The 27,734-nt window shown below is 51.5% G+C and overlaps 8 protein-coding genes across 8 annotated transcripts; 4 read left to right on the top strand and 4 right to left on the bottom strand.

The window, feature by feature from the left end:
• Positions 1–418: 418 nt before the first annotated feature.
• LOC111942124 (feather keratin 1-like) lies at positions 419–807 on the bottom strand. The gene has a single exon (XM_023945315.2). It carries the CDS (start codon positions 787–789, stop codon positions 484–486), a length of 306 nt encoding a protein of 101 aa, XP_023801083.2. The 5' UTR covers positions 790–807; the 3' UTR covers positions 419–483.
• A 2,557-nt stretch (positions 808–3,364) lies between these two features.
• LOC111942123 (feather keratin 1-like) lies at positions 3,365–3,778 on the top strand. Its single transcript, XM_023945314.2, has one exon. It carries the CDS (start codon positions 3,400–3,402, stop codon positions 3,703–3,705), a length of 306 nt encoding a protein of 101 aa, XP_023801082.1. The 5' UTR covers positions 3,365–3,399; the 3' UTR covers positions 3,706–3,778.
• A 1,631-nt stretch (positions 3,779–5,409) lies between these two features.
• On the bottom strand, positions 5,410–9,177 carry LOC111943292 (feather keratin 1-like). Its single transcript, XM_023946291.2, has 3 exons — positions 9,102–9,177; positions 6,067–8,758; positions 5,410–5,528 (listed from the first exon to the last, which is right to left on the bottom strand). The coding sequence occupies exon 2, from the start codon at positions 8,735–8,737 to the stop codon at positions 8,432–8,434; it is 306 nt and encodes a 101-aa protein (XP_023802059.1). The 5' UTR covers positions 8,738–8,758; positions 9,102–9,177; the 3' UTR covers positions 5,410–5,528; positions 6,067–8,431.
• Positions 9,178–11,234: 2,057 nt separating this feature from the next.
• Positions 11,235–12,050, top strand: LOC111942125 (feather keratin 1-like). Its single transcript, XM_086864517.1, has 2 exons — positions 11,235–11,316; positions 11,660–12,050. The coding sequence occupies exon 2, from the start codon at positions 11,681–11,683 to the stop codon at positions 11,984–11,986; it is 306 nt and encodes a 101-aa protein (XP_086720643.1). The 5' UTR covers positions 11,235–11,316; positions 11,660–11,680; the 3' UTR covers positions 11,987–12,050.
• Positions 12,051–13,963: 1,913 nt separating this feature from the next.
• Positions 13,964–14,519, bottom strand: LOC111942122 (feather keratin Cos1-1/Cos1-3/Cos2-1-like). The gene has a single exon (XM_086864519.1). The coding sequence runs from the start codon at positions 14,461–14,463 to the stop codon at positions 14,158–14,160; it is 306 nt and encodes a 101-aa protein (XP_086720645.1). The 5' UTR covers positions 14,464–14,519; the 3' UTR covers positions 13,964–14,157.
• Positions 14,520–18,054: 3,535 nt separating this feature from the next.
• Positions 18,055–18,963, top strand: LOC111943293 (feather keratin 1-like). Its single transcript, XM_086864518.1, has one exon. The coding sequence runs from the start codon at positions 18,248–18,250 to the stop codon at positions 18,551–18,553; it is 306 nt and encodes a 101-aa protein (XP_086720644.1). The 5' UTR covers positions 18,055–18,247; the 3' UTR covers positions 18,554–18,963.
• Positions 18,964–22,071: 3,108 nt separating this feature from the next.
• Positions 22,072–25,365, bottom strand: LOC111943294 (feather keratin 1-like). Its single transcript, XM_023946293.2, has 3 exons — positions 25,264–25,365; positions 25,073–25,158; positions 22,072–22,805 (listed from the first exon to the last, which is right to left on the bottom strand). The coding sequence occupies exon 3, from the start codon at positions 22,782–22,784 to the stop codon at positions 22,479–22,481; it is 306 nt and encodes a 101-aa protein (XP_023802061.1). The 5' UTR covers positions 22,785–22,805; positions 25,073–25,158; positions 25,264–25,365; the 3' UTR covers positions 22,072–22,478.
• Positions 25,366–25,407: 42 nt separating this feature from the next.
• On the top strand, positions 25,408–27,734 carry LOC111943302 (feather keratin 1-like). The gene is made up of 2 exons (XM_023946301.2): positions 25,408–25,493; positions 26,991–27,734. The coding sequence occupies exons 1-2, from the start codon at positions 25,419–25,421 to the stop codon at positions 27,315–27,317; spliced, it is 402 nt and encodes a 133-aa protein (XP_023802069.2). The 5' UTR covers positions 25,408–25,418; the 3' UTR covers positions 27,318–27,734.

Here is a 27,734-nt window from a genome sequence, read left to right on the forward strand (position 1 = left end):
GCTTTTATTATTACTATTGTAGCTGTTACTGTTTGTTTTCTTATCTCACTGCTGTTTGCAGTAAATTGTTCCTATCTCAACCTGTGATCATTGACTTTTGTGATTCCAACTGCTGAGTACTTGTGTCACAGTGTTGAGCTGAGCAAGGAAAAGGAAAAGAAGTGCAGACAGAGTGGATGTTTGTCCCTGGACAAGGCAGGGAAATCTTATCCTGACCCCAAGAGGCAGAGAAACTCACAACCCAGAGGGTCACTGGGTGCACACTGAGCCCACCCAATGCCAGCCTGTGTTGACAGCCAGTGCAAAACCAGCCCCAACAACCCCCTCCCACAAACACCCCTGGGACACCCTCTCTGCCTTGGGAGAGTGTCTGCAGGGCAAAGGATGACACAAAGGCGTGGGCTGGGATGCAGCAGAGCTTTAATGAGTCAAAAGAGGGAAAAGAGGGGGATCCAGGTGGAGGCCACAGTGCAGGGAGCAGCTTCAGCAGGGGAGGCACCTCGTGCCACAGAGGCCACTGCCCAAGCCTGAGAGGCCAAAGCCCCCAGAGTTGATGGGCACTCCCTGAGAGCTGAGGATGCTGCCAACAGCAGCGGAGGTGGAGGATCCCACGGCGGTGTTCTGTGGGAAGGAGCTGAGGATGGGGCCGGGCAGGGTCACCACCACGGGCGAGGGTTCGATGATGACGGTGGAGTCCTGGCACTGCCTGACACAGGGCTCGTTGCAGCTGTTGGCCAGCGGGGTGGGGCCGCAGGGCTGGCAGGGCCGGCACGGGGTGTAGCAGGACATGTCTTGGGGCTGCAGATGCACCTGGCACAGAGGGAGAAGGGAAAATCAAGGCATGAAGGATGTTTGAAGCATAATGTGTCACCCTCCTACATGAGGGAGACCCTTTTCCTCATCATAAAGGACTTCTCCAGGAGCCCACAGGCATCTCCTTTCCCTCAGAAGAATGCAGAAGGAATTGCAGACTGAGGGTGGACCCCAAGTAGGCCATCGCTCCAGAGACGTCTCTGCAAAGGCTGAACCTTTTTCTTTCCCCACTGTGTGCATCCTTTCCTCTCCCAGACTAAACCTTCTCAGGGCCCCAGAATATGACAGAGATGTGCAGAGACAACCCAGAATAGGAAGAAAAGGAAGACAAGGAGCAGAACAAGATAAAAGTCTTTGAAACTCACCTTGCTCCCGGTGTGATGGAGCTGTAAAGAGTGGATGAGAGAGTGAAAAGAAGGCCCTGCTTTTATACTGCTCCTGCACTGCCTCAGGCCCACAGTCACTGCACAAGGACAGTAATTTTCCTACAGACTCACCTCCCAAGCAAAATATCCTCCCTAATGCCACAGGTTGTGCTTTTATTTCCAGCAACGCTGCCATTTTCATTTCCTCATTTCTGATGTGACCAATAGGCCTCCAAGGATCCTTTCAAGCATTGAGATGAAAGACCAAAGGGTTTTCTGGGCAGTGACACATCAGTACATGCAGATGTGTTGCATGTGCTGGAGGGGTCTGTGCAGACAGTTGACACCTATCTGGAGAAATATGCTGTGGTTGTTTTCTACCCTCTTTGCAGGCAGCTGAGCATAATCTCCCACCAAGCCTGTCTTCTCCTCATGTAGCAGTTTGTTTGGCAAGGTTGTCCCCCCTCATGGCTGCCTTTTGGGGTTACCATTGTGTGCCATCAGCAGTTGTGAGGGAAGATAACTTTGCTCTCCTGAGCCCCAGGAATCCTTGAGATGCCTCATGGAGTTGGGTCCCTTCCTCACTCCTGTAGGTGTGTGTGGAGGTTCAGTAAATACCTTGTTCTTTCCAGTTTCCCTCAGATCACCATACACTTTGGCCCCACACATTGGCACCATACTAGCCAAAGATACTTTTCCAAAACCAGTTGATTGTCCCAAAAGCTCTCTGAGCTGTGGGAGTTATGGGAACAAATTGATGCTGAGGGCAATGTCTGTTTGAGCTGCCTGGAGCTCTGTACAAAGAACACCCCTGTGACTGAAGATGGTTTTCCTGAGGTGTGGATGGAGCTGCCCTTGCTGGAGAGGAATTCAGCTTGTGTGGGTCATGGGCCTGCACACAGCATGTCACAAGGCTAGAACAACAGCCAACCCAGGTAGAGAGAGTCTCTTCCTGGAAATTTGCCTACTAAAGGCATTCCCTTGCCCTCCTGGGATGCTCCCCAGCTGCCTCCATGTCTGCAGGGCAGGGAAGTACAGCCCTGCTTGGTATGGTTTGAGAGCTGGGCTTGCACACAGGGCCCTTCTGAACACGTCCCCTCCCTGAGCATCCCCAGGCATGTGGTACCACAGGGTCCTTCCAGCTCTCATTCACTGGGGAGTTGGGCAAGTTTCCAGCTTCTCCAGTGGTGCTGATTAGTGCTCCAGGCTGAGGCAGCTTTTGGGTCAGGGGAAAGGAAGCATGAGGAGCACTAATGCCAGAAGAAGTCATGTCATGTGAAGCCCAGGGATGTGTCCCAGATGGTGGGAAGATGTTTTCTGCAAACCTTTAACTCTGTAAAGCATTCAGGAGAGCCCCCCACCACAGGCTGACACAAGCCTCAGGCCAGGTAGATGAGGCCTGTGCATCCCTTCTACCCTACCTAAGCTTGTATGGGTTGGCTTTTCTCAGGCAATCCTTGACTTGGAGCTCACCCACTGCAATTACAAACAGCACTTCACTGTCCCAAGCCAATATCTGCCTGCACAGGACCTGTTCTGTACTTCTGCACTCACTGGCATGACTCTTCATAGAGTCATACCTTCTCATTGTGGCACGTGAAAGACTGCATGAGCAGGAATGTCAGAAATGAGGACATGAAATGGCAGCGTTGACAGAAATAAAAGTACAGCTTGTGGCGTTAAGGAGGATATTTTGCTTTGGTGATGAGTCTGTAGGAAAATTACTGCCCTAGTGCAGTGACTGTGGGCCTGGGGCCATACAGGAGAAGTATAAAAGCCAGTCCTTCACCTCACTCTCACATCCAGTCCTCTGATCTCCGTCTCATTGAGAACAAGGTAAGAGTTAAGACTTTTCTCCACTCACTCCTTCTATTCTTCTTGCTTCAGTTTTCTGCACATACCTGCCCCTTTGTTCTATGCCAGGTCATGGAGCTGCTTATGATGGGCGAGGGACAGGAACAGAAAGTGTGCATAGAGAGAGTTTGGGACTTGATTAAAGTGAGTGAAGGGATAGGTGGGATTACCCTGGGCTTGGTTCTTGGCAGGGAACTTCTTGGCTAAAAGGAAGGAGAAGCTTGTGGGCATCAGTACAACACCTCCAGCTCTTGTTCCCATCTTGGCTTGACAGGGCAGCTGCACAGTGTGGTGATGGGTTGCTCTTCAAACACCTCTCATGACTTTTCCTTGCCCTCTGTGCCAGGTGCATCTGCAGCCCCAAGACATGTCCTGCTACACCCCGTGCCGGCCCTGCCAGCCCTGCGGCCCCACCCCGCTGGCCAACAGCTGCAACGAGCCCTGTGTCAGGCAGTGCCAGGACTCCACCGTGGCCATCCAGCCCTCGCCCGTGGTGGTGACCCTGCCCGGCCCCATCCTCAGCTCCTTCCCACAGAACACCGCCGTGGGATCCTCCACCTCGGCTGCTGTTGGCAGCATCCTCAGCTCTCAGGGAGTGCCCATCAACTCTGGAGGCTTTGGCCTCTCGGGCTTGGGCAGTGGCCTCTGTGGCACGAGGTGCCTCCCCTGCTGAAGCTGCTGCCTGCACTGTGGCCTCCACCTGGATCCCCCTCTTTTCCCTCTTTTGACTCATTAAAGCTCTGCTGCATCCCAGCCCACGCCTTTGTGTCATCCTTTGCCCTGCAGACACTCTCCCAAGGCAGAGAGGGTGTCCCAGGGGTGTTTGTGGGAGGGGGTTGTTGGGGCTGGTTTTGCACTGGCTGTCAACACAGGCTGGCACTGGGTGGGCTCAGTGTGCACCCAGTGACCCTCTGGGTTGTGAGTTTCTCTGCCTTTTTGCATCAGAATGGAATTTCTGTAAACAGTTCAGTGGCTAACTATTACTTCCTTCACACACTTTTTCATTGTTTTTCACTCAGCTCAGCACTGCATCGGAGGTACCATGCAGGGAATGTGTTACTGCAAGGACACAGGTTCCAACTTCCCATCAGGTGCCAGGCAAACCCTTCCTAACAGTATTGTGCCACTATATCAGTTACTCAAAGTTCCATTAAAACTCATCCTGAACACTTCCCATGATAGGACACACCATTTTTTCATTTCCCAACACATCATTAACTTATTTTTTATGTCACATCTACATCTACCCTATTTCACTTTTAAAGTGTTGCTCCTTGTCCAGTCACTGCAGGTCTTGATATAATGTCCCTCTGCAACTTTCTTATCCATCCCCTTTACATATTGAAATGCTGCAATAAAGTGTCCCTAGAGCCTGCTTTTCTGCTGCCTGAAAAAACTCAAGTCCCTCAGCCTTTCTCCATGGCAGGGGTAATGCATCCATGTGATCATTTTTGCAGCCCTTGTCTGGAGCTTCTCTAGTAGGTCTGTGACTATTTGAACTGGGCACTCCTGACTGGACACAAGACTCTACATGGGGTCTAATGAGAGCTGACCTGCTGGCCGTATTTCTGTTTGTGCAGACCAGGACATGGTTGAATTTCTTGATGTCAAGAACACATTGCTGGCTCATGGCTGATTTTTCTGCCTCCATTATTTCTGGTTCCTTCTCGGCAGGGCTGGTCTAAACCATTTCTCTTCAAGTCTTGGCCTTGTTGAAGTTCATGAGTTTCCCATGGGACTGTTCTCAAATCTGCCAAGATCCCTCTGAATTGAAATGCTTTCCTCAAGTCTCAGCTTGGTGTCATTCTCAAACTTGTTGATTGTCCACTCAGTCCCACTACCTCTGTTACTGATGAACGTATTAACAAATGTTCATCCCTGTATTGATCCCTGATGGACACCAGTCATCACTGGTTTCCACTTGAACATTGAGCCTGTGAGTATAAATACTTGGATGCTCCCAGAATTCTCCTGGGACACTCTAACTTTCAGTGGAGGAAGGAAGCCCTGACCCCAAATGATCCCCTGACCATCGGACCCAGCTGTTCCCAGACTTCCTTCTTGGCCTTGGTGCTCATTCTGCAGAAGGGGCATGTGGCCACTGCTGACATTGGTTGATAAGCCTGGGTTGTGGAGGGCCCTGGAAGGGCAGAAACCCCAAAAGTCTCATGGAATTGGATACGAGGAGAGAAGAAGAGAAAGGAGAGAAGGAAAGGCACTTTATCTTGCCCTGGCTGCTATCACTCTCCAGGGGCAGGTGCAAACCAAAAAAGAAAAGCCCCAGGGTACAACAGGAGATGGAATGGAGGACCAGTTGTTTTGATCTGATTTTTAAGAAGTGTCTCTGTTCAGATTATGGTGCAGATGAGACCATATGCCAAAGTCAATAGTATGAATTTTATTTAATGGTAAATGTGACATAGAGATAGATAGAAAGAAATAGAGAGAGGAGCGTGGGAGAGAGGAAGAGAGTGAGACAGCTTAAGTTGAAAGATACTGTTGGGAAGGTAGAATTAGAAAGAAATTATAAATATGATTTTGTAGCCAGAAAGGCTAAGGAAGAAATACAAATGATAGCACGGTTTGAATAATTCAAAGAAACCAACCGGGCTGGTATGCCAGAACACATTCTTTCCTGCAATAAAACCAAGCTGAGACCCCTCATCCCAGCCTTATAAGGAAAGGTCTGAAGGACCCTGAGATAACTAAAAATATGCAAAAATAGCAATTTCTATAGGTTGTACACAAATGTTACTATATTAGTATACTTAGAAAGATTGGTTAGTTAAGGAATAGAATATTCAAAGGTATAGGTTATATAAGTAGTGGTATAGAAGAGCTCGGTCTCTTTTCACTCTTTTTTCTCTTGCTTGCTCTTTTTTTCCGTCTCTCTTGCCCTCTCTCTTGCCCTCTCTTGCTCTCTCTCTCTACCTCTCTACCCCACGCCCTGAAATAAACTTCTAACACTTAACTCGATTATAGAGGTCTTTGCCGTGTCTCTGACCGTCCCCAGAAAGCGTCTCCTACAAGATACCACCACCCTGTGGATCCAGCAGCATCCTATTGGTTTTTCCTTCTGGTCTTCTCAGTGTTGGGGGTCCCCAAGCTGTTCTTCTGGGGTACCACCTTGGTACAGTCCAAGTTCTGGGTATCCTCAGGGTGTAGATACAGTTCCCACAGCTTGGAAAGGAATGTGTATAAGCAGTTGCTTCCTTTCCCACAGTCTGCCACAGTGGGAATTTTTGTCCTGATGCTCCCAGATCTGTCTCAACAGGCCTGGAATTATCACCTTTCAGTTGCAAATTCCTCTCTGTGCTTATCTCAAGGTCCCACTGTAGTGGCTTATTTTATTCTGTGGCATTGACAGTGTTTAAGACAATTGTGGTTTTTAAATCTCTTACTCCAATCTGCACTGGTTCGGACTGGGCCAGAGGCCATTGTCCTCAGAGCAGCCAATATCATTCTGTGCTTCAAATGTGTGGCCAAACCAGTGCAAAGAGCACATCAAAGCCTGACCTGTTGCTGCACAGGGCTGGCCCACCATCAAGACCATCTCTTTCTTATGCTGCATCACCCACAGGGGAGGCCAGGAGTGGGCAAGCAGCTGGAGTTGATACAATCAGGACAAATGACCTCAACTGACCAAAGAGCAATTTCAGGTCATGTAGAATGATGCAATCACTTTGAAAAGACCTTTAAGATTAAGGGGTCCAACCATTAATCTGGGTCTTTGAAGCTCAACACTAAACCATGTCCCAAAGTGTCACAACTAGATGTCTTTTAAATCCCTCCAGGGATGGTGATTCCACCACAACACTGGGCAGATATAATGTCATGCGTAGCAATAAAGCTGTGAACAATCTTCCCAGAGTAGACATTCTTTGGACATTGCCTGGGCATTGGTTTGCTGGTGCCACGATTGCCTTGGAACCACTTGGTTTTCTCTTTTTTCTCCCATTCCTTCATAGAATGTCCTGGTCTTGACACCAGGGTATGTCAGTCTCTGGCTTTTCCAATTCTCCCCCTTCCCACTGGGTCAGCAGATCATGGGAACCACTGCTCAGTGCTTAGTGCTGGTCACAAAGATCTACAGGCAGGCAGTGCTTGTCCTCTTTGCCCTACTCCTTCCTTGTCTCTCCTTAGGGCTCCCTAGGAAGGCTTTTGGAGAGATGGAGGCAGAAAAACACATTGGGCAGGAATACAGGCAGTGAGTGTGGGCTGAGTGACTCAAAGTGCTGTCCAAAAGCAGCTGAGGGAGGGCTGAACTGCTGTGGGACACAGCTAGGCATAGTGACACATTTATCCCCAGAGCCCTGAAGGGCAGCTGACTTGGGACCAACCAGCCCTGCATCCACACACCTCCCTCAGCCCCTGGCAAGCAGCAGCAGCCCCAAAGCAGGCCCAGGGAAAGGGGTTTTTGCAGTCACCACATCAGAAGAGGGGTGACTGCCCAGACTGTGGCCTGGCACCAAGGGCTGTCACCAGCACCCTGGGCTGTGCGAGCAGGAGTGGAAGCAGGAGATGGGTGGCAGCGATGATGCCGCTCTGCTCAGCACTCGCCTGGTGCCATGCCCTGTGCTGGGGACAGGCTGCAATGCAAGAACCACCAGGACCAAGTGGAGTGAGTTTAGTGCAGGGTGGCCAGCATGGTGAGAAGGTTAAAGGACTTGACTTAGGCCCAGTGATTACTGGGTGTGGAGAGGAGAATGGTTTGGTCAGAGACAGAGAATCACCCTTCGAGTAGACAGGGCCAGTGAAGAGGATTGGTTCATTCTACCAGCTCCAGACAAATCAAGAAGGAGAGAAAGCATCAATACCATGACAAAGCAGATTTAACTCTCCTGTCTAAAAAGGCACTGAAACACCTTCTCCTAAATCTGTCACACAGAACCATCCCTGAGCAACATCTCCTTCCCTGGGAATCTTGGGAGACTGACAACAGGGAAAGAATGACACAGACATGCAGGCTGGGATGCAACAGAATTTTAATGAGTCAAAGGATGAGAACAAGGTCACTCTGAATGGAGGCCTCAGTGCAGAGAGTACCAGGGTAAGCTTAGAATCTCCATCACATGGCTGTGGCAGAGATCCTAGCAGGTGTCCATGGGCCTGATGCAGAGAGGGAGGAGGGCCAGGAGGTCCTCCCCAGGATGGCTGTGTGGGGCTCACAGCCCAGGGGAGCACAAGGGAGCAGGGACACAGGTGGGAAAGGAGAGAGAGGCAGAGGACACAGGCAGGGATGGGCTGTGCTTCCCAAGAGCCCAGGCTGGCCCTGTCCTTCTGCAAGGGCTGCTGGGCTTGCTCAGCCCCTCAGGAAGCAACAAGCCGGTGCTGGGTCCCCAGGGCAGTTCCATCCTGGGAGTCCCTGGCTTCCTTCCCCAGAGCCATCACCAGCAGCTTCAGCAGGGGAGGCGCCTCATGCCACAGAGGCCACTGCCCAAGCCCGAGAGGCCAAAGCCCCCGGAGCTGATGGGCACTCCCTGAGAGCTGAGGATGCTGCCAACAGCAGCCGAGGTGGAGGATCCCACGGCGGTGTTCTGTGGGAAGGAGCTGAGGATGGGGCCGGGCAGGGTCACCACCACGGGCGAGGGTTCGATGATGACGGTGGAGTCCTGGCACTGCCTGACACAGGGCTCGTTGCAGCTGTTGGCCAGCGGGGTGGGGCCGCAGGGCTGGCAGGGCCGGCACGGGGTGTAGCAGGACATGTCTTGGGGCTGCAGATGCACCTGGCACAGAGGACAGGGAGGAGCAGACTGTGAGCGGTGTTTGAAGAGCAGCCTCACCACACCGTGAGGGAGATCCTTTCTCTCAGACCCCAGGAGCACCACCAAGAAGGCCAAAGCCAGGAACAACCTCACCCAGCCCACAGCTCAAGAAACGCCTCAGTCTATATCCAGCCTTTCTGCACAATACATCTGCCCTCTCCCATGGTAAACAGCCCCAAGGCACAGCAGGGAACAAGGAGAGAGATACATGATTAAAAATCCCAGAAAAGTACAAAGTGAAAGAGAAAAGGAAGGAGGAAGGGCACAAGGAGAACCCAGAGGAAGACAAGGGCTCAAAACTCACCTTGTTCCCAATATAGATGGAGCTGAAGGAGTGGATGGGAGAGTGAGGAGAAGGTCCTGCTTTTATACTACTCCTGCACCGCCCCAGGCCCGCAGTCACTGCATACGGGCAGTAATTTTCCTACAGACTCATCTCCAAAGCAGACTGTCCTCCCAAATGCCCCAGGTTGTGTTTGGGTTTCTGTCAACGCTGCCATTTCATTTCCTCATTGCTGACATGACCATTAGGCCACAGAGGATCTTTTGAAGTGTTGGGATGAGAGGCCTGAGGCTTTCCTGAGCATGATCACATCAGTGCAGGCAGAAGATGTGCCCCCATATGCTGGAGAGGTCTGTGCAGGCAGAGCATGTGGCTGTGGGGAAATAAGTGGTGAGTGTTTTTACAAACCCCTGTGAGGAAACATGGTCCTGGCTTCCTACCAATGCAATCCCCTCCAGAAGTCTTCCCTGCATGTGGGCATGCTGCATCCCTCTCCCTCCCTGGTGCCTGCCTGCTTGGGCCACAAGTCACTGGGCATTGCCTCTCTAGGCACGTTTGTTACATTGCTGCTTTCAAATGGCTTTGCCTAAGGAAATCTTCTCCTTTGGTGAAGACATTTCCTGGTTTATTTGGCAGAGTTGTCTCCTCTCACTGCCATCTCTGGGATACCCCAACCAGTGCTGTCAGCAGACTGGTAGCAGAAGATTGTTGCCCTCCCACTTGAAATGTCCCCTGTGATTCCTGAAGGAGCCCTTTTGGGCTGGGACTCACTGTCATCTGTATTAGAGGGGTCTGTCGGCTCTTGGGATAGAACCATATTCCTCCCTCTCTCCTCACCCCACAATGCAATTTCCTGCACATTTTGTACCATAACCTGCAGGACACAAGCACAGGCCACTTTTTCAATACATATTGTCAGTCCTGCAAGCATCCCCAGGGCCAGGATGGAGCTGCCCTTGCTGGAAGGGAATTCAGGCCTTGGCCTGGCCTGCAGACACCACGCACCCCTGGCTTGGCCTCACACCAAAAGGCTGACACAAGGCCAACCCAAAATTGGAGCGCGACTTGCCACTGGTAAGGAGAGTCTCTCCCTGGAAATTTGCCTACTGAAGGCATTCCCTTGCCCTCCTGGGACGCGTCCCAGCCGCTTCCATGTCTGTGGGGCAGGGAAGTGCATCAGTCCTTGGTGTATTTTGAGAGCAGGTTTTGTACCCAGGGCTTTTCTGAGTGCATTCCCTCCCTGAGCCTCCCCAGGCGTGTGGCACTGCAGGATCCTGCCAGGCCTCAATCCCTGGGGCAACTCCATTCCTTTTCTAGGAAAACTACCTTCAGGTACTGGGCTGTCCCCACACACCACAGCTCCAGGCAGCCCCAAAGGCCTTCTGCCCTCAGCCTGCAAACAGTGCATCCAAAGTGTATCATGGGGTGAGGAGAGGGAGACAAAGACAACAATGCCCCAAGAGCAAATATATCCCTCACATGGTGAGGGGAGAGGCACCTGATTGTTGAGTGAGGACTTGTTGAGTGGTCAAGGGGTTTTGAGAGGACAGTGCTCTCTTTCCATCAGTCGGCTGACAGCACTGGTTGGGGTACCCCGGAGATGGCAGCGAGAGGAGACAGCTCTGCCAAATAAACCAGGAAATGTCTTCACCAAAGGAGAAGATTTCCTTAGGCAAAGCCATTTGAAAGCAGCAATGTAACAAACGTGCCTAGAGAGGCAATGCCCAGTGACTTGTGGCCCGAGCAGGCAGGCACCAGGGAGGGAGAGGGATGCAGCATGCCCACATGCAGGGAAGACTTCTGGAGGGGATTGCATTGGTAGGAAGCCAGGACCATGTTTCCTCACAGGGGTTTGTAAAAACACTCACCACTTATTTCCCCACAGCCACATGCTCTGCCTGCACAGACCTCTCCAGCATATGGGGGCACATCTTCTGCCTGCACTGATGTGATCATGCTCAGGAAAGCCTCAGGCCTCTCATCCCAACACTTCAAAAGATCCTCTGTGGCCTAATGGTCATGTCAGCAATGAGGAAATGAAATGGCAGCGTTGACAGAAACCCAAACACAACCTGGGGCATTTGGGAGGACAGTCTGCTTTGGAGATGAGTCTGTAGGAAAATTACTGCCCGTATGCAGTGACTGCGGGCCTGGGGCGGTGCAGGAGTAGTATAAAAGCAGGACCTTCTCCTCACTCTCCCATCCACTCCTTCAGCTCCATCTTATTGGGAACAAGGTGAGTTTTGAGCCCTTGTCTTCCTCTGGGTTCTCCTTGTGCCCTTCCTCCTTCCTTTTCTCTTTCACTTTGTACTTTTCTGGGATTTTTAATCATGTATCTCTCTCCCTGTTCCCTGCTGTGCCTTGGGGCTGTTTACCATGGGAGAGGGCAGATGTATTGTGCAGAAAGGCTGGATATAGACTGAGGCGTTTCTTGAGCTGTGGGCTGGGTGAGGTTGTTCCTGGCTTTGGCCTTCTTGGTGGTGCTCCTGGGGTCTGAGAGAAAGGATCTCCCTCACGGTGTGGTGAGGCTGCTCTTCAAACACCGCTCACAGTCTGCTCCTCCCTGTCCTCTGTGCCAGGTGCATCTGCAGCCCCAAGACATGTCCTGCTACACCCCGTGCCGGCCCTGCCAGCCCTGCGGCCCCACCCCGCTGGCCAACAGCTGCAACGAGCCCTGTGTCAGGCAGTGCCAGGACTCTCACGTGGCCATCCAGCCCTCGCCCGTGGTGGTGACCCTGCCCGGCCCCATCCTCAGCTCCTTCCCACAGAACACCGCCGTGGGATCCTCCACCTCGGCTGCTGTTGGCAGCATCCTCAGCTCTCAGGGAGTGCCCATCAACTCTGGAGGCTTTGGCCTCTCGGGCTTGGGCAGTGGCCTCTGTGGCACGAGGCGCCTCCCCTGCTGAAGCTGCTGCCTGCACTGTGGCCTCCACCTGGATCCCCCTCTTTTCCCTCTTTTGACTCATTAAAGCTCTGCTGCATCCCAGCTCACGCCTCTGTGTCATTCTTTGCCCTGCAGACACTCTCCCAAGGCAGAGAGGGTGTCCCAGGGGTGTTTGTGGGAGGGGGTTGTTGGGGCTGGTTTTGCACTGGCTGTCAACACAGGCTGGCACTGGGTGGGCTCAGTGTGCACCCAGTGACCCTCTGGGTTTTGAGTTTCTCTGCCTCTTGGGGTCAGGATAGGATTTCCCTGCCTTGTCCAGGGACAAACATCCACTCTGTTTGCTCTTCTTTTCCTTTTCCTTGCTCAGCTCAAGTACTCAGCAGTGAATGTGTTACTGACCAGGCACAGATACTGGATTCCCATCAGTCTCCAGCAGATCCGATCTTAACACAGGATGTTCTCAAAGAGAGGGACACAGTGCATTGTGCTGCCTTCTCACAGACCCCTATTATCAGGGGATCAGAGAATGGGTCTAGGTGGAAGAGACCATTAAGATTTATCTAGCCCAACCCTGCTGCCATGGACACTGATCATGGATACATCACATAAGATTTGAGTAAACCTGACCTTGAACCCTTCCCAAGATGGGACACCCCATCATTTCCTTGGCAATGTTTCCCAGTGTCTTATCACACTCATCACAGTAAAGTTCTTCCTTTTGTCCCATATGTATTTATCCTATCTCAGTTTAAAACTCTTGCTCCTTGTCCAATTATTGCAGGCCTTGATAAAGCATCTCTCTCCAACTTAATTCATCCACTTTTACATATCAAAAGGATGCAATAAGGTCTCCTCAGAGCCTGCTCTTTTCCTGCCTCAAAAACAGCAACTCCCTCCAGCCTTTCTCCGTTACAGGGGCAATGCATCCATGTGATCATTTTTGTAGTCCTTGTTTGGAGCTGCTCTAACAGGTCCATGCCTACTTTGAATTGAGGACTCCAGACTGGATTCAGGGTTCCAGGTGAGGTTTAACAAGAGCAGATAAGAAGTGGGGAATCCCCCCCCTTTTACCTGCTGGCCATGTTTCTGTTTGGGCAGCCCTGGACCTGATGGAATTTCTGAGTTGCTAATGCACACTGCTGGCTCATGCCCAGTTTTCAATCTCCAGTGTCCCCATGTCTTCCTTAAAGGTCTGTTCTCAGTCCTTTCTTCTCCTGGGCTGTTCTGATATCATAGATTTCCAGACTGCAACTTTCCTGGGAGAGTTTCTGGAGGGAGGGAGGCAATGAGAGGCAGCAGGTGTGGGCTGAGGGTCTCTAAGGGCTGTGCATGATCATCTGAGGGAGGGGAGTGGCTGAACTCCTGCAGGACACAGGTGGGCATGGTGCCACATGTCCATGCAGAGTCCAGATTTGAAGTTGGCTTTGTAGGATGTGACAGGGTCTTCTCAGACTCTGAAAAGTAGGGCCCAGGTGAGGTGCTTTTGTGGTAACACCATCAAAACAGGAGGAACTACCAGGAGTGTTCCTGGACACCAAGGATTGTCATCAACACCCTGGGCTATCAGAGCACGACCGTCAACAGGATATTTAAGGAAGCAAAGATCCCACTCTGCTCAGCACACCCCAGATGGCATCAAACATGCTGTGCTGCCTAGTGGACTGTAACACAGAAAGATCTCTAGCAAGGAAAGTGAAATACAGTAAAATTGACCAGAATGGTGGGTGAAGTAGGACATTTACTTGTGGGTGAGAGGCTGAGGACACAGGCTTGCTGACAATAGAGAAGAGAAGGCTTTGATGGGAGAACTGGAAGTATTCTTGGAGAGTCTGAATGGTTGCTGAATGGTATCAGGTAATTCTTGCAGGTAGAGAGAGGCAGAGTAATTTAGAAAGGTGACAATATGAGTAATCAATGCTGTGTTAACATAATGAATGCAATGCTGACAACAATGGCAATACCACTTCCAACAACGCAGCACAGCAGCACCTCTCTTGCTGGACATGTTGGGTGAGCATGTGCAGGGGAAAGGATGACACAGAGGCATGGGATGGGATGCAGCAGAGCTTTAATGAGTCAAAAGATGAGAAAGAAGTCACTCTGAGTGGTAGATAGAGCACCAGTGCTCTATCCCTGGGCTTATACTGTTCTGTGAGTCCCTGGCTTCCTTCCCCAGGGCCGTCACCAGCAGCTTCAGCAGGGGAGGCACCTCGTGCCACAGAGGCCACTGCCCAAGCCCGAGAGGCCAAAGCCCCCAGAGTTGATGGGCACTCCCTGAGAGCTGAGGATGCTGCCAACAGCAGCCGAGGTGGAGGATCCCACGACGGTGTTCTGTGGGAAGGAGCTGAGGATGGGGCCGGGCAGGGTCACCACCACGGGCGAGGGTTCGATGATGACGGTGGAGTCCTGGCACTGCCTGACACAGGGCTCGTTGCAGCTGTTGGCCAGCGGGGTGGGGCCGCAGGGCTGGCAGGGCCGGCACGGGGTGTAGCAGGACATGTCTTGGGGCTGCAGATGCACCTGTGGGGCAGAGAGGAGAGGAGCAAGCAGAGCTCAGAAAGGGCTATGTCAGCAGTGTGATGGGCCACTGTGATGGAGAAAAGCAGAGAAGGAGAAGATAGCTGGAGGTTGCTTAGAGAGGCCCAGCAGCCTCACTGTTTGCTCAAGCCCCCAAGAATCTCCTGAAGAGTGACCGAGCCCAGGGACTTCCACGCCTTGGCCAGAACTCAGGAGACATCTCAGACAAAACCCAGCCTCTCTCCATGCACGGCTTCTGCCCCTTCCCTCCCCCATAACAAGCTGTTGTCAAGAACCCAGATGGGATTAAAAGCAGAAAAAGGCCAAAGGAAGAAGAAAGGAAAAGAAAGGGCTTGAGACTCACCTTGATCCCAAGGAGATGGAGGTGAGAGGAGTGAATGAGAGAGCCAGGAGAAGGGCCCCCTTTTATACTGCTCCTGCACTGCCCCAGGCCCACAGGCACTGCACAAGGACAGTAATTTTCCAACACATTCACCTCCACAGCAAAATCTCCTCCCTAACGCCACACGTTGTGGTTTGATTCCCATCAACACTGCCATTTCATTTCCTCATTTCTGACATGCTTGGTCTGTGCTGCAGCTCCTTTCACGTGTGTCGTGCAAGGCCTGAGGACACCCGGGATGGGAGCGTGTCCGTGCAGCACAGGATGTGTCCCCATGCCGCAGGGTCCCGTGCAGGCAGGGGATGTTGGCTCGGGGCAGTGCCTTGCCATTGTTGGCAGCTGCCTCTGCAGGGACAGCCCCAGCTCTGCCCTGCCCCGCACAGAGCAGCAGAGCACACAAAGGCTCCTCTCCTCGCAGCACGTCCTGCCTGCTGCTCTCTCCTCCCTCTCACCTCACTCCAACGCCCACTGGACACTGCTTCTCCAGGGAAATGCTTTCCTCTCCCTTCCTCTTGATGCCCTTTGCTGATGCAGATCGTTTGCCAGGTGTTCTGAGTATTCCAGGCATGGGGTTGGAAAGCCAAAGCCCACCTGGAGCTGAATCAGGGGAGTTTGTGGTGGGAAACAAAAAGATCTTCCACACAGGGCAACAGCAAAAGGGAGGCTTGAGCCAAGGCTGACTGGATCAGCTTCACTGGGGGCAGGGGTACAGGAAAGGGGAAGGTTCTCCAAGGCTTCTGGGCCTTGGTCTTCACTGGCAAACTTTCCTGTCACAGGATGAGGTTCCTGATATTCCTCAGAAAGCTGGGAATAGGGGAGTCTGGAGTAGGTGTCCTCCCCAGAGCAGAGGAGGAGGATCAGCTGTAGGAACATTTAAACAGACTGGACTGAAGTGCAATCTGAGGATGACCACATCAGCCTTGGCACCAGTGAAAACACCTCTTAACGCTGTTTGGGAGGTTTTGGCTGTCAGGGAATGCAGCTAAGAATGGGAGAAAGACAATGGGCATCCTGACTTCTAGAAGTTCATGACTGAAACTGGCTTGACTGCAGGTCTCCAAGGGTTGTGACAAGTGGGATGAAATGCAGCTGGCAGAGACACTCTTGGTGCACCACAGGGCCCAGACTGGGGCCATCATTGTTTAACCCCTTTGGACAAAGTCCTGAAAGGCTGGAGGGAGAAACTCCTGCTCCTCACAGGTTGGGGCTGTGGGGCAGCCAAAGAGCTTTGCAGTACAGAAAGGGATCCTGCAGGACATCACGACACTGCCCTGGGCCTTGTAGAACTGGCACCTGACAGCATCCAAGGCTGCATTAGGAAGGGATTTGATCTCTAATTGGGAATGTGATCCCTTTCAACTGCTCTGCAGTGCTGAGGAATCAGTGCCACAAAGAGTAGTTGCCCACTGTAGGAGCGGCACAGTCATACTGGTGCAGGTCCAGCAAAGGGCCTCAGAGTCCTTGAGGTGACTGGAGCCCCTGGAGCAGGAGGGGCTGCTTGAGGCAGGGTTGTCCACCCCAGAGGAGAGGGGGGATCTGGGCACACTGCTCAGCAATGGCTAAAACAGCTGTGGGAGGAGCCCAGACCACAGAGCTTGGCTTTCTTGAGTCTTCTCCAGAGAAGGGACAAGAGGAAATAGGCACACTGAAAATACAGGAAATTCTGAGGAAACCTTAGAAAAGATGTTGTTAGTGTGAGGGTGATAAAGAACTTGCCTGTAGCTGACACCTGCAGGTTGAGGATTGTTTGCACTTGTAGAAATTTAGGACTTGGCCCTGAGCATCCTCCAAGAGCTGATCATGCTGTGCAGAGGGGTGGTTGGGCTAGGTGATCTTCAGAGATTCATTCCAGTCTCATGGAGTCTGTCATGGGAAAAAATGGTGATGCACAGCTGTGTCTGAGAAGGAAGAACTGGATGTGAACCCTGGACTCAAGGGCAGCATCACACCAAGAAAATGGAGAGGAAGAGATGGTGTCAGGGAGGAAATGAGCAGCAATGTACAGCCATGGGGACATCAAAAATCTTACACCCAATCAGGCATCTGCCAGGCTGGATAGCATGGAGGCACCTGTAAAGAGTAAAAGAGATCAGAAAAGCTGGTAGCAGCTTAGGCATCCTATGGTCAAAGATTAAGAAAGGTCCAGGAAAAGCACAGGAAACGAAGAGGACACTGAGCAAAGGGGATGTGCTCAAGAGGGCACTGGGTACAAAGCCAGGCTTCATCAAGGAGTGCTGCATTTCCCTGCCCCACAGACATGGAGGCAGCTGGGATGCATCCCAGGAGGGCAAGGGAATGCCTTCAGTAGGCAAATTTCCAGGGAGGGACTCCCTCTACCTGTGGCAAGTCACACTCTAATTTTGGGTTGGCCCTGTGTCAGCCTTTTGGTGTGAGGAGGGTGTGCTGTCTGCAGGCCTGGATGAGCTCCCCTCCAGCAAGGGCAGCTCTGTCCATGCATAGAGAAAACCTCTCTTGGCTGTAGCCAAGCCCAGAGCTCCAGGCAGCTACTGCACACCTTGCCCTCAGCAGGACCTTATTGTCTGCAAAAGAGGGTGGAAATCAGCGTTACGATTTTTCCCTGTTCCCATGATCCCTTCCTTCCAGAGACGCCTCCAGCACATCATCTGCCTGTACTGATGTATCCCTACCTGGGAAATCCTTCAGTCTTTCATCTCGATACTTGAAAGCATCCTTGGAAGCCTAATGATCACATCAAGAATGAGGAAAAGAAATGGCAATGTTAATGGAAATAAAAGCACAACCTGTGCCATTAGGGAGGATATTTTGCTTTGGAGGTGAGTCTGTAGGAAAATTACTACCCTTGTGCAGTGACTGTGGGCAGTGCAGGGGCAATATAAGAGAGGGCTCATCCTCACTCTCTCATCCACTCCTCTTGCCTCAGTCTGCTTGGATCAAGGTGAGTGGGGTCACTCCCTGTCCCTGTCCCTGTCCCTGTCCCTGTCCCTGTCCCTGTCCCTGTCCCTGTCCCTGTCCCTGTCCCTCTCCCTCTCCCTCTCCCTCTCCCTCCCCTCCTCCAATTTTCCAGTACATACCTGTCACTTGGTCCTATGCTGCATCATGGAACTGCTCTCTGTGAGAGGTGAAATGTGAAAGCGTCATATGGAGGGAGGCTGGGGCCTTGCTGAAGTGAGTGATGGTCTAGGCAGGAACCTTCTGAGATTGGTTGCTCTTGGCAGGGAACTTGTGGGCTAAATGTGAGGAAAACCCTTTGGGCATCCCTGCATCTCCAGCTCTTGTCTCTGTCTTGGCTAGAGTCATGGTGTGGTGAGGCTGCTCTTCAAACACCCCTCACAGTCTGCTCCTCCCTGTCCTCTGTGCCAGGTGCATCTGCAGCCCCAAGACATGTCCTGCTACACCCCGTGCCGGCCCTGCCAGCCCTGCGGCCCCACCCCGCTGGCCAACAGCTGCAACGAGCCCTGTGTCAGGCAGTGCCAGGACTCCACCGTCATCATCGAACCCTCGCCCGTGGTGGTGACCCTGCCCGGCCCCATCCTCAGCTCCTTCCCACAGAACACCGCCGTGGGATCCTCCACCTCGGCTGCTGTTGGCAGCATCCTCAGCTCTCAGGGAGTGCCCATCAGCTCCGGGGGCTTTGGCCTCTCGGGCTTGGGCAGTGGCCTCTGTGGCATGAGGCGCCTCCCCTGCTGAAGCTGCTGGTGATGGCTCTGGGGAAGGAAGCCAGGGACTCCCAGGATGGAACCGCCCTGGGGACCCAGCACCGGCTTGTTGCTTCCTGAGGGGCTGAGCAAGCCCAGCAGCCCCTGCAGAAGGATGGGGCCAGCCTGGGCTCTTGGGAAGCACAGCCCATCCCTGCCTGTGTCCTCTGCCTCTCTCTCCTTTCCCTCCTGTGTCCCTGCTCCCTTGTGCTCCCCTGGGCTGTGAGCCCCACATAGCCATCCCGGGGAGAACCTGCTGGCCCTGCTCCCTCTCTGGATCAGGAAGAGGAATACCTGCTGGGGCAGATTCCCTTCTGTCCCTCATGCTCTCTGCACTGAGACCTCCAGACAGAGCTGGAGACATTTCTGTCTCCAGACATTTCTGTGTTTTGTCTTATTAAATTTCTGCTGCATCGCAGTCCAAGTGTCTGTGTCATTGTTTGCAGGTTCTTTCTCAATATGCCCAAGGCAAAATATGTTTTTAAGGGCTGTTTTTGTAAGGGTTTGCTTGGGATGACTGTTCAGTGATGGATAGCAGCATTGTATAGGGTCTGCACAAGATGGAGTTCTATTTCACCAAATTAACTCTTCTACTGGTTCTTCACAGTTGGAGCTAGAATGCTGCTGATAACAGAAATATTTTAGGTTTTTCTGGGCTATGCTTGCCCAGCATCAACCCTGTCTCTCCACCCTCCTCTGCAAAAGGTCATGGAGCTGGATATGGTCAAGAGGTTGGGAGAGGACATAGCCAGGCTGCCTGACCCATGCTGACCAAAGGGATATTCGATACCATGTGATAGCGTGGCCAGCAAAAAATGCTGAGCGAGAGGAGGAGGAGGGTGGCAGGGGAGCATTTATTAACAGATTATTCATCAAGGAAGAAACTGCTAAGTGTACTGTGTCCCTGCTTCCCAGGACAGGCTGGCCATTGCCAGTTGATGGAAGGTGATAATCAAATTATTTTTTATTTTTTGCTGTGGTTTTGCAGTCTTTCCTTGCTTTTCTTCATTAAAATGCCTTTATCTCAACACACAGATAGAATCTTATCTTCTCTCACCTTCTCCTCTCTGAGGAGGGGGAATGATTGAGCATTTTGATGGGCACCTGAGGGCCAGGAGAGACTGTGATGGAGGAACTGTCTTGTGTGGGGCATGAGCAAATAGACCTCTCCATTCTCATCCATGAGTGATGCAGGTTGTTTTGTTGTGTGGGCTCACAAAGTCCTTTTTCATCTAAGTGTGAAGTGTTCAAAAATATTAATTAACTCTATTGACTTAATGTAGTGTTTGAGGTATCTGGTGTCAGGGCGGTGTAAGAAAACAGAATTTTTTGGTGTGGCAACAGTGAAACTTGTCCTGAGGTGGCTGGTGGTTGCTTTTAACACAACTCTAGAGCTTGACCAGTACTATCAGAGGACAGGGGTCCAGAGAGGGCCCCAAATCACTTCTGAGAGTATCAGGAGTGAGTCATCCATCTGACCTACATTTTAGATCACGGTAGTTGAGGAAGATACCCAAATCACACATGAGAACACCATGGCTGAGATAGGGACCCAAACAACACCAATGGCAATTGTCCCAGTATTGGAAAAAAAATCATGGATAAAGAGGTGAATGGGACCATCTCATTGGTGGATTGAGTGAAGGGGAGATAGGGTCTGATCAGGAATCCAGTCCTTCAGCAAAGAGGATGCACTATGTGTGGGAGAGTGCCTTCCTGGCTCTGGATAAAATCTCTCTTCCTGTCATCACAGGCCAGCACCTTGGCTAGTAGGGGCGATGGAAGAGTGACACATGTAGCTTGTCCTCTCCCACTAAGGTCAGTGGGAAACGGAGCTCCAGGACTGCACTGGATGGCCCCCTCTGGTTCTTTCATGAGCAGCAGGAGGATGGAGGAAGTGGGGCGGAGAGAGCCTGCCTCTGAGGTGGAAGTTGGTGTACATGAACTGAGGGGGGAAGACAGCTGAAAGAAGTCTGTCAGCTTTCTTGAAGTGTTTGAAAAGTGTAAAAGAATAATTCCAATTCTTCTGGAAATTTAATTGCCCATGAAATGAAGCCAGGTCAAAGGACCTGATACACGGAAAAGACACTTTTCTCCACAACTCCACAACTTGTTAAAGTTGTAAAGTAGATAGGTATTTTATCTACTGCTGGGCATATGTGGGATCATTCTCAAAGGCGTATGTGCCAAAAGCAATGACTGTTTCCTTTTTATTCTCTACAGTCTAGGATTATACAATATGCCTAATACATATTCATTCCCTAACCCCGCCTAGCCACACTTCGTATGGTAAGTAGCTCTAGGTCCTGTCTGCACTTGTGCCTCCCAAATCTGGGGGTCGTTGGTGGTCTCTGATGAAGACTTCCAAGCTCTTCTTCGCATCTGAACTTCTCACTTTTCCTCTTCACACATGGTCCCAGGCCCCTTGATCATAGTCCAAGCCGCAAGACTAGTCCTGGCCAGTTTTGGGGTCTAAGCAACCCTTCTTATCTCAGTCTCCTTGCATTCTTGTTTCCTCTCAGTAAGTTTGCAGATGACTCCAAGCTGAATGTCACTGTTGATCTTCTAGAGGGTAGAAAGGTTCTACAGAGGGATCTGTACAGGCTGCATCAATGGACCAAGGCCAATTGTATAACGTTCAAAAAGAAGAAATGCTGTGTCCAGCCCTTGGGTCACAACAGCGCCCTGCATCACTACAGTTTTGGGGCAGAATGGCTGGAATGCTGCCTGGGGGAAGGGACCTTGGGGGTGCTGGTTAACAGCAATGGAACATGAGCCCAGACCCCATTGTAACTGCTGTGATAGTTGACAGGCTGAACCTGGGATGTTTGGTGGATAAGAACCACATTCTGTGCACTCTGAATACTTTTATTGTGGATTAGAACTTGGCTTTCCTTTATTTCCTTCAATACATTTTTGCAGTCAGACACTACCACTGGCAATCCTCAAACAGTACCCTGTCACAATCTTATATTATGAAAAGTATAGTTCCATAAACTGTCTGTGCCAGTCCTTCATTGTTGTTTGCAGTCTCTGGCTGGGAACACACATAAATACAATGGAAGACTCACTATGGCATCAAAAAGTGGGAAGACCTGCTGAAGGGTCTCGCTGAGGCTGAGGATGTTTCCCTGACTGAGTCAGTCGAGCTGCCCTGTGATCCAGCAGCATGACTCAGTGCAGGGTTCCCCTAACTGGACACTGACTGGGTGGTGGAGCACAAAGGTCTCGGCTTTTCTGGGACACTGACAGACAAATTAAACACCAAGGGTCAAGAAAATCTCCCTTTTAAACATGACAGCACCTCTGGTGGGGCTCTAGTCACTGAACCGTGTTGAATCATTCTATCCAGCCCTAGATGGGTAGAGAAGTACGAAAAACAGAGGATCACCTTCTAAGCATAGTCAAAAACAATCCTGTGATTATAGTCCCTGTACAAACATACCCAATAACCCCCCTACTCATTTTGTAAGGGCATATACAGGGGAAATGATGACAATAAGGCAACAGTTCAAATGCAGCGGAATTTTAATGAGTCAAAAGATGAAAACTAAGTAAATCTGAGCCAAAGGAGCACCACAGGCAGATAAGAGTCTGCACCAAATAACTGTGGTGGAGATCTCAGGAGATATCCATCTGCCTACCCTACAGAGGGGGCAGGGCCAGCAGGTTCTCCCCAGGATGGCTGTGTGGGGCTCACAGCCCAGGGGAGCACAAGGGAGCAGGGACACAGGAGGGAAAGGAGAGAGAGGCAGGGATGGGCTGTGCTTCCCAAGAGCCCAGGCTGGCCCCGTCCTTCTGCAGGGGCTGCTGGGCTTGCTCAGCCCCTCAGGAAGCAACAAGCCGGTGCTGGGTCCCCAGGGCGGTTCCATCCTGGGAGTCCCTGGCTTCCTTCCCCAGGGCCATCACCAGCAGCTTCAGCAGGGGAGGCGCCTCATGCCACAGAGGCCACTGCCCAAGCCCGAGAGGCCAAAGCCCCCAGAGTTGATGGGCACTCCCTGAGAGCTGAGGATGCTGCCAACAGCAGCCGAGGTGGAGGATCCCACGGCGGTGTTCTGTGGGAAGGAGCTGAGGATGGGGCCAGGCAGGGTCACCACCACGGGCGAGGGCTGGATGGCCACGTGAGAGTCCTGGCACTGCCTGACACAGGGCTCGTTGCAGCTGTTGGCCAGCGGGGTGGGGCCGCAGGGCTGGCAGGGCCGGCACGGGGTGTAGCAGGACATGTCTTGGGGCTGCAGATGCACCTGGCACAGAGGGAAGGGGGAAGTGGAACAGAAGCTGTGGATGAAGAGCAGTCTTTCACCCCACTAAGAGTACATAAGTCACAAGTTAGGGAAAAGCTGGGGACTTGGCCATGAGATCCACAGGTATCACCTTCCTTTCTGCCCAAAATAATCCTCTGAACAGCAACGAAGCCCAAAGAGGTTCCTTTCTAGTCCATTGATCATGAGACACTTTACCAAGTTTGAGCCTCTGGTGATGACAGACCTTCCTCCCGTTCCCTCTCCCATGATAGCGCTTCCAAGACCCCACATAGGACTGGGGCAGGTATGAGCTGTGGTGCATTGGAGGAATATGAAGAGAAAGAAGAGAAAAAGCTTCTGACTCACCTTGTACTGAAGGAGATGAAGGCGAGAGGAGTGGATGAGAGAGTGAGGAGAAGGACCTGCTTTTATACTGCTCTTGCACTGCCCCAGGCCCACAGACATTGCATGACGACAGTAATTTTCCAACAGACTCACCTCAAAAATAAAATATTCTACCTAGTGGCGCAGGTTGTATTTTGGTTTCTGTCAACCTGTGCTGCCATTTCATTTCCTCATTTACAACATTCCTGCTCTCCTTTCATGTGCTGAGATGAGGCACCCAAGGATATCCTTGTGTGATGCTGTGTCAGTGAAGCAGAAGATACGTTGGAAGTGGGATGCGGTCCCATGAATGCAGGGGATGTTGTCTTGGAGCAATGAATTGCAGTTGTATAGAGTTCCTCTTGTAGCAAGATGTTTCAATTCTTTTCCTATTACTGAGCTTTTCTCTGGAGAGAATGTTTGCCAGTTTGTCTGAGTATGCAGGACTAGGGACAAACGAAGCCTGCCTGGGTTTGAACCTGGCCAAATATTTGACAGGCACAAAAAATTCTTCCAGGTAGATGAGAAGTCCAAAGGCTGACAGGAGTAGCTTCATTGAGGATGAGGATTAGAGGAAAGGTGGAGGTACTCAAGGGAATCTTGGCCTTGGTTTTTACTAGCAGGAATTGGTGTCAAGAGATTGGGCTCCTTGGAAAGTCATCAGCAGGAAAGGTTTACCTGCACTAGGGCAGGATCAGCTGTGGGAACATATTAACAGACTGAGATGAATGTGTGTGACTTGATGCTGTGCACCCCACGAGGCATGGTTGATGTCTGGTTGCTCTGATCTACCTTTGAAAGACTCAGCACTCACAGAATACATCTCAGGACTGCCAGAAAGCCAATGGACTTCTTCAAGAAGGCCATGAAGAAAGAGACATGTCAAGCAACCTCACCTCAATCCCTACAAAAGAAATGGAGCAAATCAACCCAGAAGCAATTTCTCAGGCTAAAAGAAGTTGCCAGTGAGGTGTCAGCATGGATTTCCAGAGGCTTGACAAATCTCATTACATTGTCTGATTTTGTGCCTAGCTCTGGTGGGTGAAGGAAGTTCAGCAAATGTTAATCTTGTCTAACTTAGGCCTTTGATGATGTTGCCTGTAACAATCCTTAGAGACAAATTGACAAAATACAAGCTGGGGAAAAGGGTAGTACAGAGGACAGAAATCTGTGAAACTGTTGGTCTCCAAGGGTTGGGACAAGGGGCACAAAGTCCAGCTGGCAGACACTCACACCTGGTGCACTGCAGGGCCTAGAGTGGGGCCAGCACTGCTTAACTCCTTTATCCAAGGTCCTGCACTGGGGGAAGAAAAATCTGCTCCCCACTGCAGGCTGGAGATGAATGGCTGCCAAAGACCTTCACAGCAGAGGACAGGGGTTCTGGAGGGCACCATGAGAAAGCCCTGGGCCCTTGTGGAAATGGCACATTTCTGTCATTCTGATCTGACAATATCCTGGGCTGCTTAGGAAGGGGGTGTCTTTCAGATGACGGAAGGTAATCTAAGAAGTGTGGAGACAGAGAAGACAATGACTCTCTCAGTCTTCACCTACAAGATCTCCCAGGCTGCTGCATCCCCTAAAAGAGTTCTGAGAAGGTGGGGGAGCCTTCCCCGCAGTGAATGGGTGTCAAAAAAAAGACAGCCTGACAAGAGCCAACCAGTGAAAGCCTGCTAATGCATTCCAGGTCATGGCTTCTATAAAGCAAGTATTCTATAAAGTGATTGTCTGGAGAACTGGGCCACAGGAGCCCTCTAGCATTCAAGAAGGACAAATGACGAGATCTGCACTTGGAAATGAGAAACCTCTTCCAGCAGTATGGGCTGGAGACTGAAATATGTTACAATCTTAGAGCTCTCAGCTCTCTTTTGTGAGAGAAGATGTACCTTGGGAGAGACTTGGAGGGTGGAGAGGATGCACAAGCCTCCTGGCCAAAGATACCATGCTGTGTTGAGGAGCTCTCCTGAATGCTCTGTGGAGGGATAGAAAGGGTTGCAGAAAACATCTCCCCACTGGTTGGGGCTCATCAATGGTCTCATGCATTGAGTATTCTCCTGGCATTTGTGCTTCAGCATACCTCATTTCCCATGCCCAAAAAGACTTGCTTGGAGAACAACCCAGCACCCTTGGGGAAGCAGGAACTTGTCCAGCTCCCTGGTAAATGAAGGTTGTCAGTGACAACCCCTGCAGTGCCACGTACCTGAGAACATTGAGGGAGGGGATGTGCTCATAATGGCCCTGGGTACAAAACCAGCTCTCCAACCACATCAAGGATGTGATGCACTTCTCTGCCCTGAAGACATGGAGGTAGCTGGGACGCATCCCAGGAGGGCAAGGGAATGCCTTCAGTAGGCAAATTTCCAGGGAGAGACTCTCCCTACTTGTGGCGAGTCATGCTCTAATTTTGGGTTGGCCTTGTGTCAGCTTTTTGGTGTGAGGCCAAGCCAGAAGGTGGTGTCTGTAGACCCATGTCCCTTGCAGGGACACAATTGCCCTCCAGCAAGGGCAGATCCACACATAACCCAGGAAAGCTGGTGCAAGCACTGGGCTGTATCCAAGTACACAGCTTCAGGCAGCCACAACAGCCATTGCTGTCAGTGTGACCTTCTTGTCAACACTCCCATAGCTTCAGGGGCTCGCAGGACAGTCAACATGTTTTGGGAAAGTCACTCCTGCTGGTCAGGGTTTAGGGCATGCAGCTAAAGTTCATGGCACTGTGAGGAGAATGAAGCAAACAAGGTGTTGTGCCAAGCCCCAACACACCCCTCATATAGCGAGGAGGGACCTGACTCCACCATAACTGTAATCATGGTCCTTAGGAAGGGTGACATTTTCTTTCTTCATGGTGACTGAAGGCAGTGATTTGAGTCCCCCAGAAACTGCCATGGGAGGGGATGACTGTTCCAAGTAAATCTGTACAGGATTGAGGGAGAAGGATAAGTTACATCATTAAGCACAGCTGCCTTTGTGTACCCCGGACAGACTCCTGCATTGGCGGGGGGATAAGTCATAACTTTCTGTAATGGGGTTTGAAAGGAACATTGCCAAATTTCTCAGTTCCATGTTCCACATCTGCACAGACCCCTCCTGCACTTGAGGGTGCATCTTCTGGTGACAGTGGCATGATCCATCTTGGGAAATCATTGGATCTGTCATCCTGGAACTTGAAAGGAGTCTACATAGCATAATGGGCATGTCAGTAATGAGGAAATGTACTGGCAATGGTGATGGAAAACAAAACACAACCTGGGGCATTAGGGTGGGATATTTTGCTTTGGAGATGAGTCTGTTGGAAAATTACTGTCCTCATGCAGTGACTGTGGGCCTGGGGCAGCACAGGAGCAGTATAAAAGCTGTTCCATCTCCTCACTCTCTCATCCATTCCTCTCCTCCACACAATCTCCTTCAGAACAAGGTAATTCTGAAGCTCTTTATTCTTCTTTTATTCATTCTCATCATTACCCTTCCATGGGATTTTTCAGCAAAAAACTGTCTCTTTCTTCTCTAGCTGATCCTGGGGTTGCTTTCTATGGGAGAGGGAAGGGTACAAAAGGGGTGACATGGAGAGAAGTTGGAGCTCAGTTAGGTGTCTCCTGTGATATGGGCTAGGAAGGGATCCCCTGGGTCTTGGTTGTGTTTTGCAAGTCTCTTTCAGGCTCTGGGAGAAGGAGAAGCGTGTGGGCCTCCCTATGATCCTTCTAGCTCTTTGTGTGAGCTCATGTCTTCTGTCCCTTGTGGTGGTGTTCTACAGGCTTCTAGTCACTTACCTCTTATGCTTTTCTACCCCTTTACTCTGTCTCACAGGTGCATCTGCAGCCCCAAGACATGTCCTGCTACACCCCGTGCCGGCCCTGCCAGCCCTGCGGCCCCACCCCGCTGGCCAACAGCTGCAACGAGCCCTGTGTCAGGCAGTGCCAGGACTCCACCGTCATCATCGAACCCTCGCCCGTGGTGGTGACCCTGCCCGGCCCCATCCTCAGCTCCTTCCCACAGAACACCGCCGTGGGATCCTCCACCTCGGCTGCTGTTGGCAGCATCCTCAGCTCTCAGGGAGTGCCCATCAACTCTGGGGGCTTTGGCCTCTCCGGCTTGGGCAGTGGCCTCTGTGGCAGGAGGTGCTTCCCCTGCTGAAGCTGCTGGCAATGATTCCAAGGTATGAACGTAAAGACTCAACAAGATGGTACTTCACTGGAGATGGAGCATCAGTTTGTTGTATCCTGAATGGCTGAGCAACCCCAGCACCACTTGCAAAAGGACTCTTGGGAAGCACAGCACATCCCTGCCTCTGCCCTCTGCCTCTCTCTCCTTTCCCTCCTGTGTCCCTGCTCCCTTGTGCTCCCCTGGGCTGTGAGACCCACACAGCCATCCTGGGGAGGACCTGCTGGCCCTGCTCCCTCTGTAGGGCAGGCAGATGGACTTCTAGAGAGTTCTCAGCCACAGCCATGGGGCACAATCTCTTATCTGTCCCTTGTGCTCACAGCACTATGACCATTGCTCAAAATGATCTAATTTCCCTCTCCTGATTCATTAAAGTTATGCTGCATTTGA

The sequence above is a fragment of the Cyanistes caeruleus genome, chromosome 27 (genome assembly GCF_971803275.1).
Source record: "Cyanistes caeruleus chromosome 27, bCyaCae1.hap1.1, whole genome shotgun sequence".
Classification (NCBI taxonomy): Eukaryota; Metazoa; Chordata; class Aves; order Passeriformes; family Paridae; genus Cyanistes; species Cyanistes caeruleus.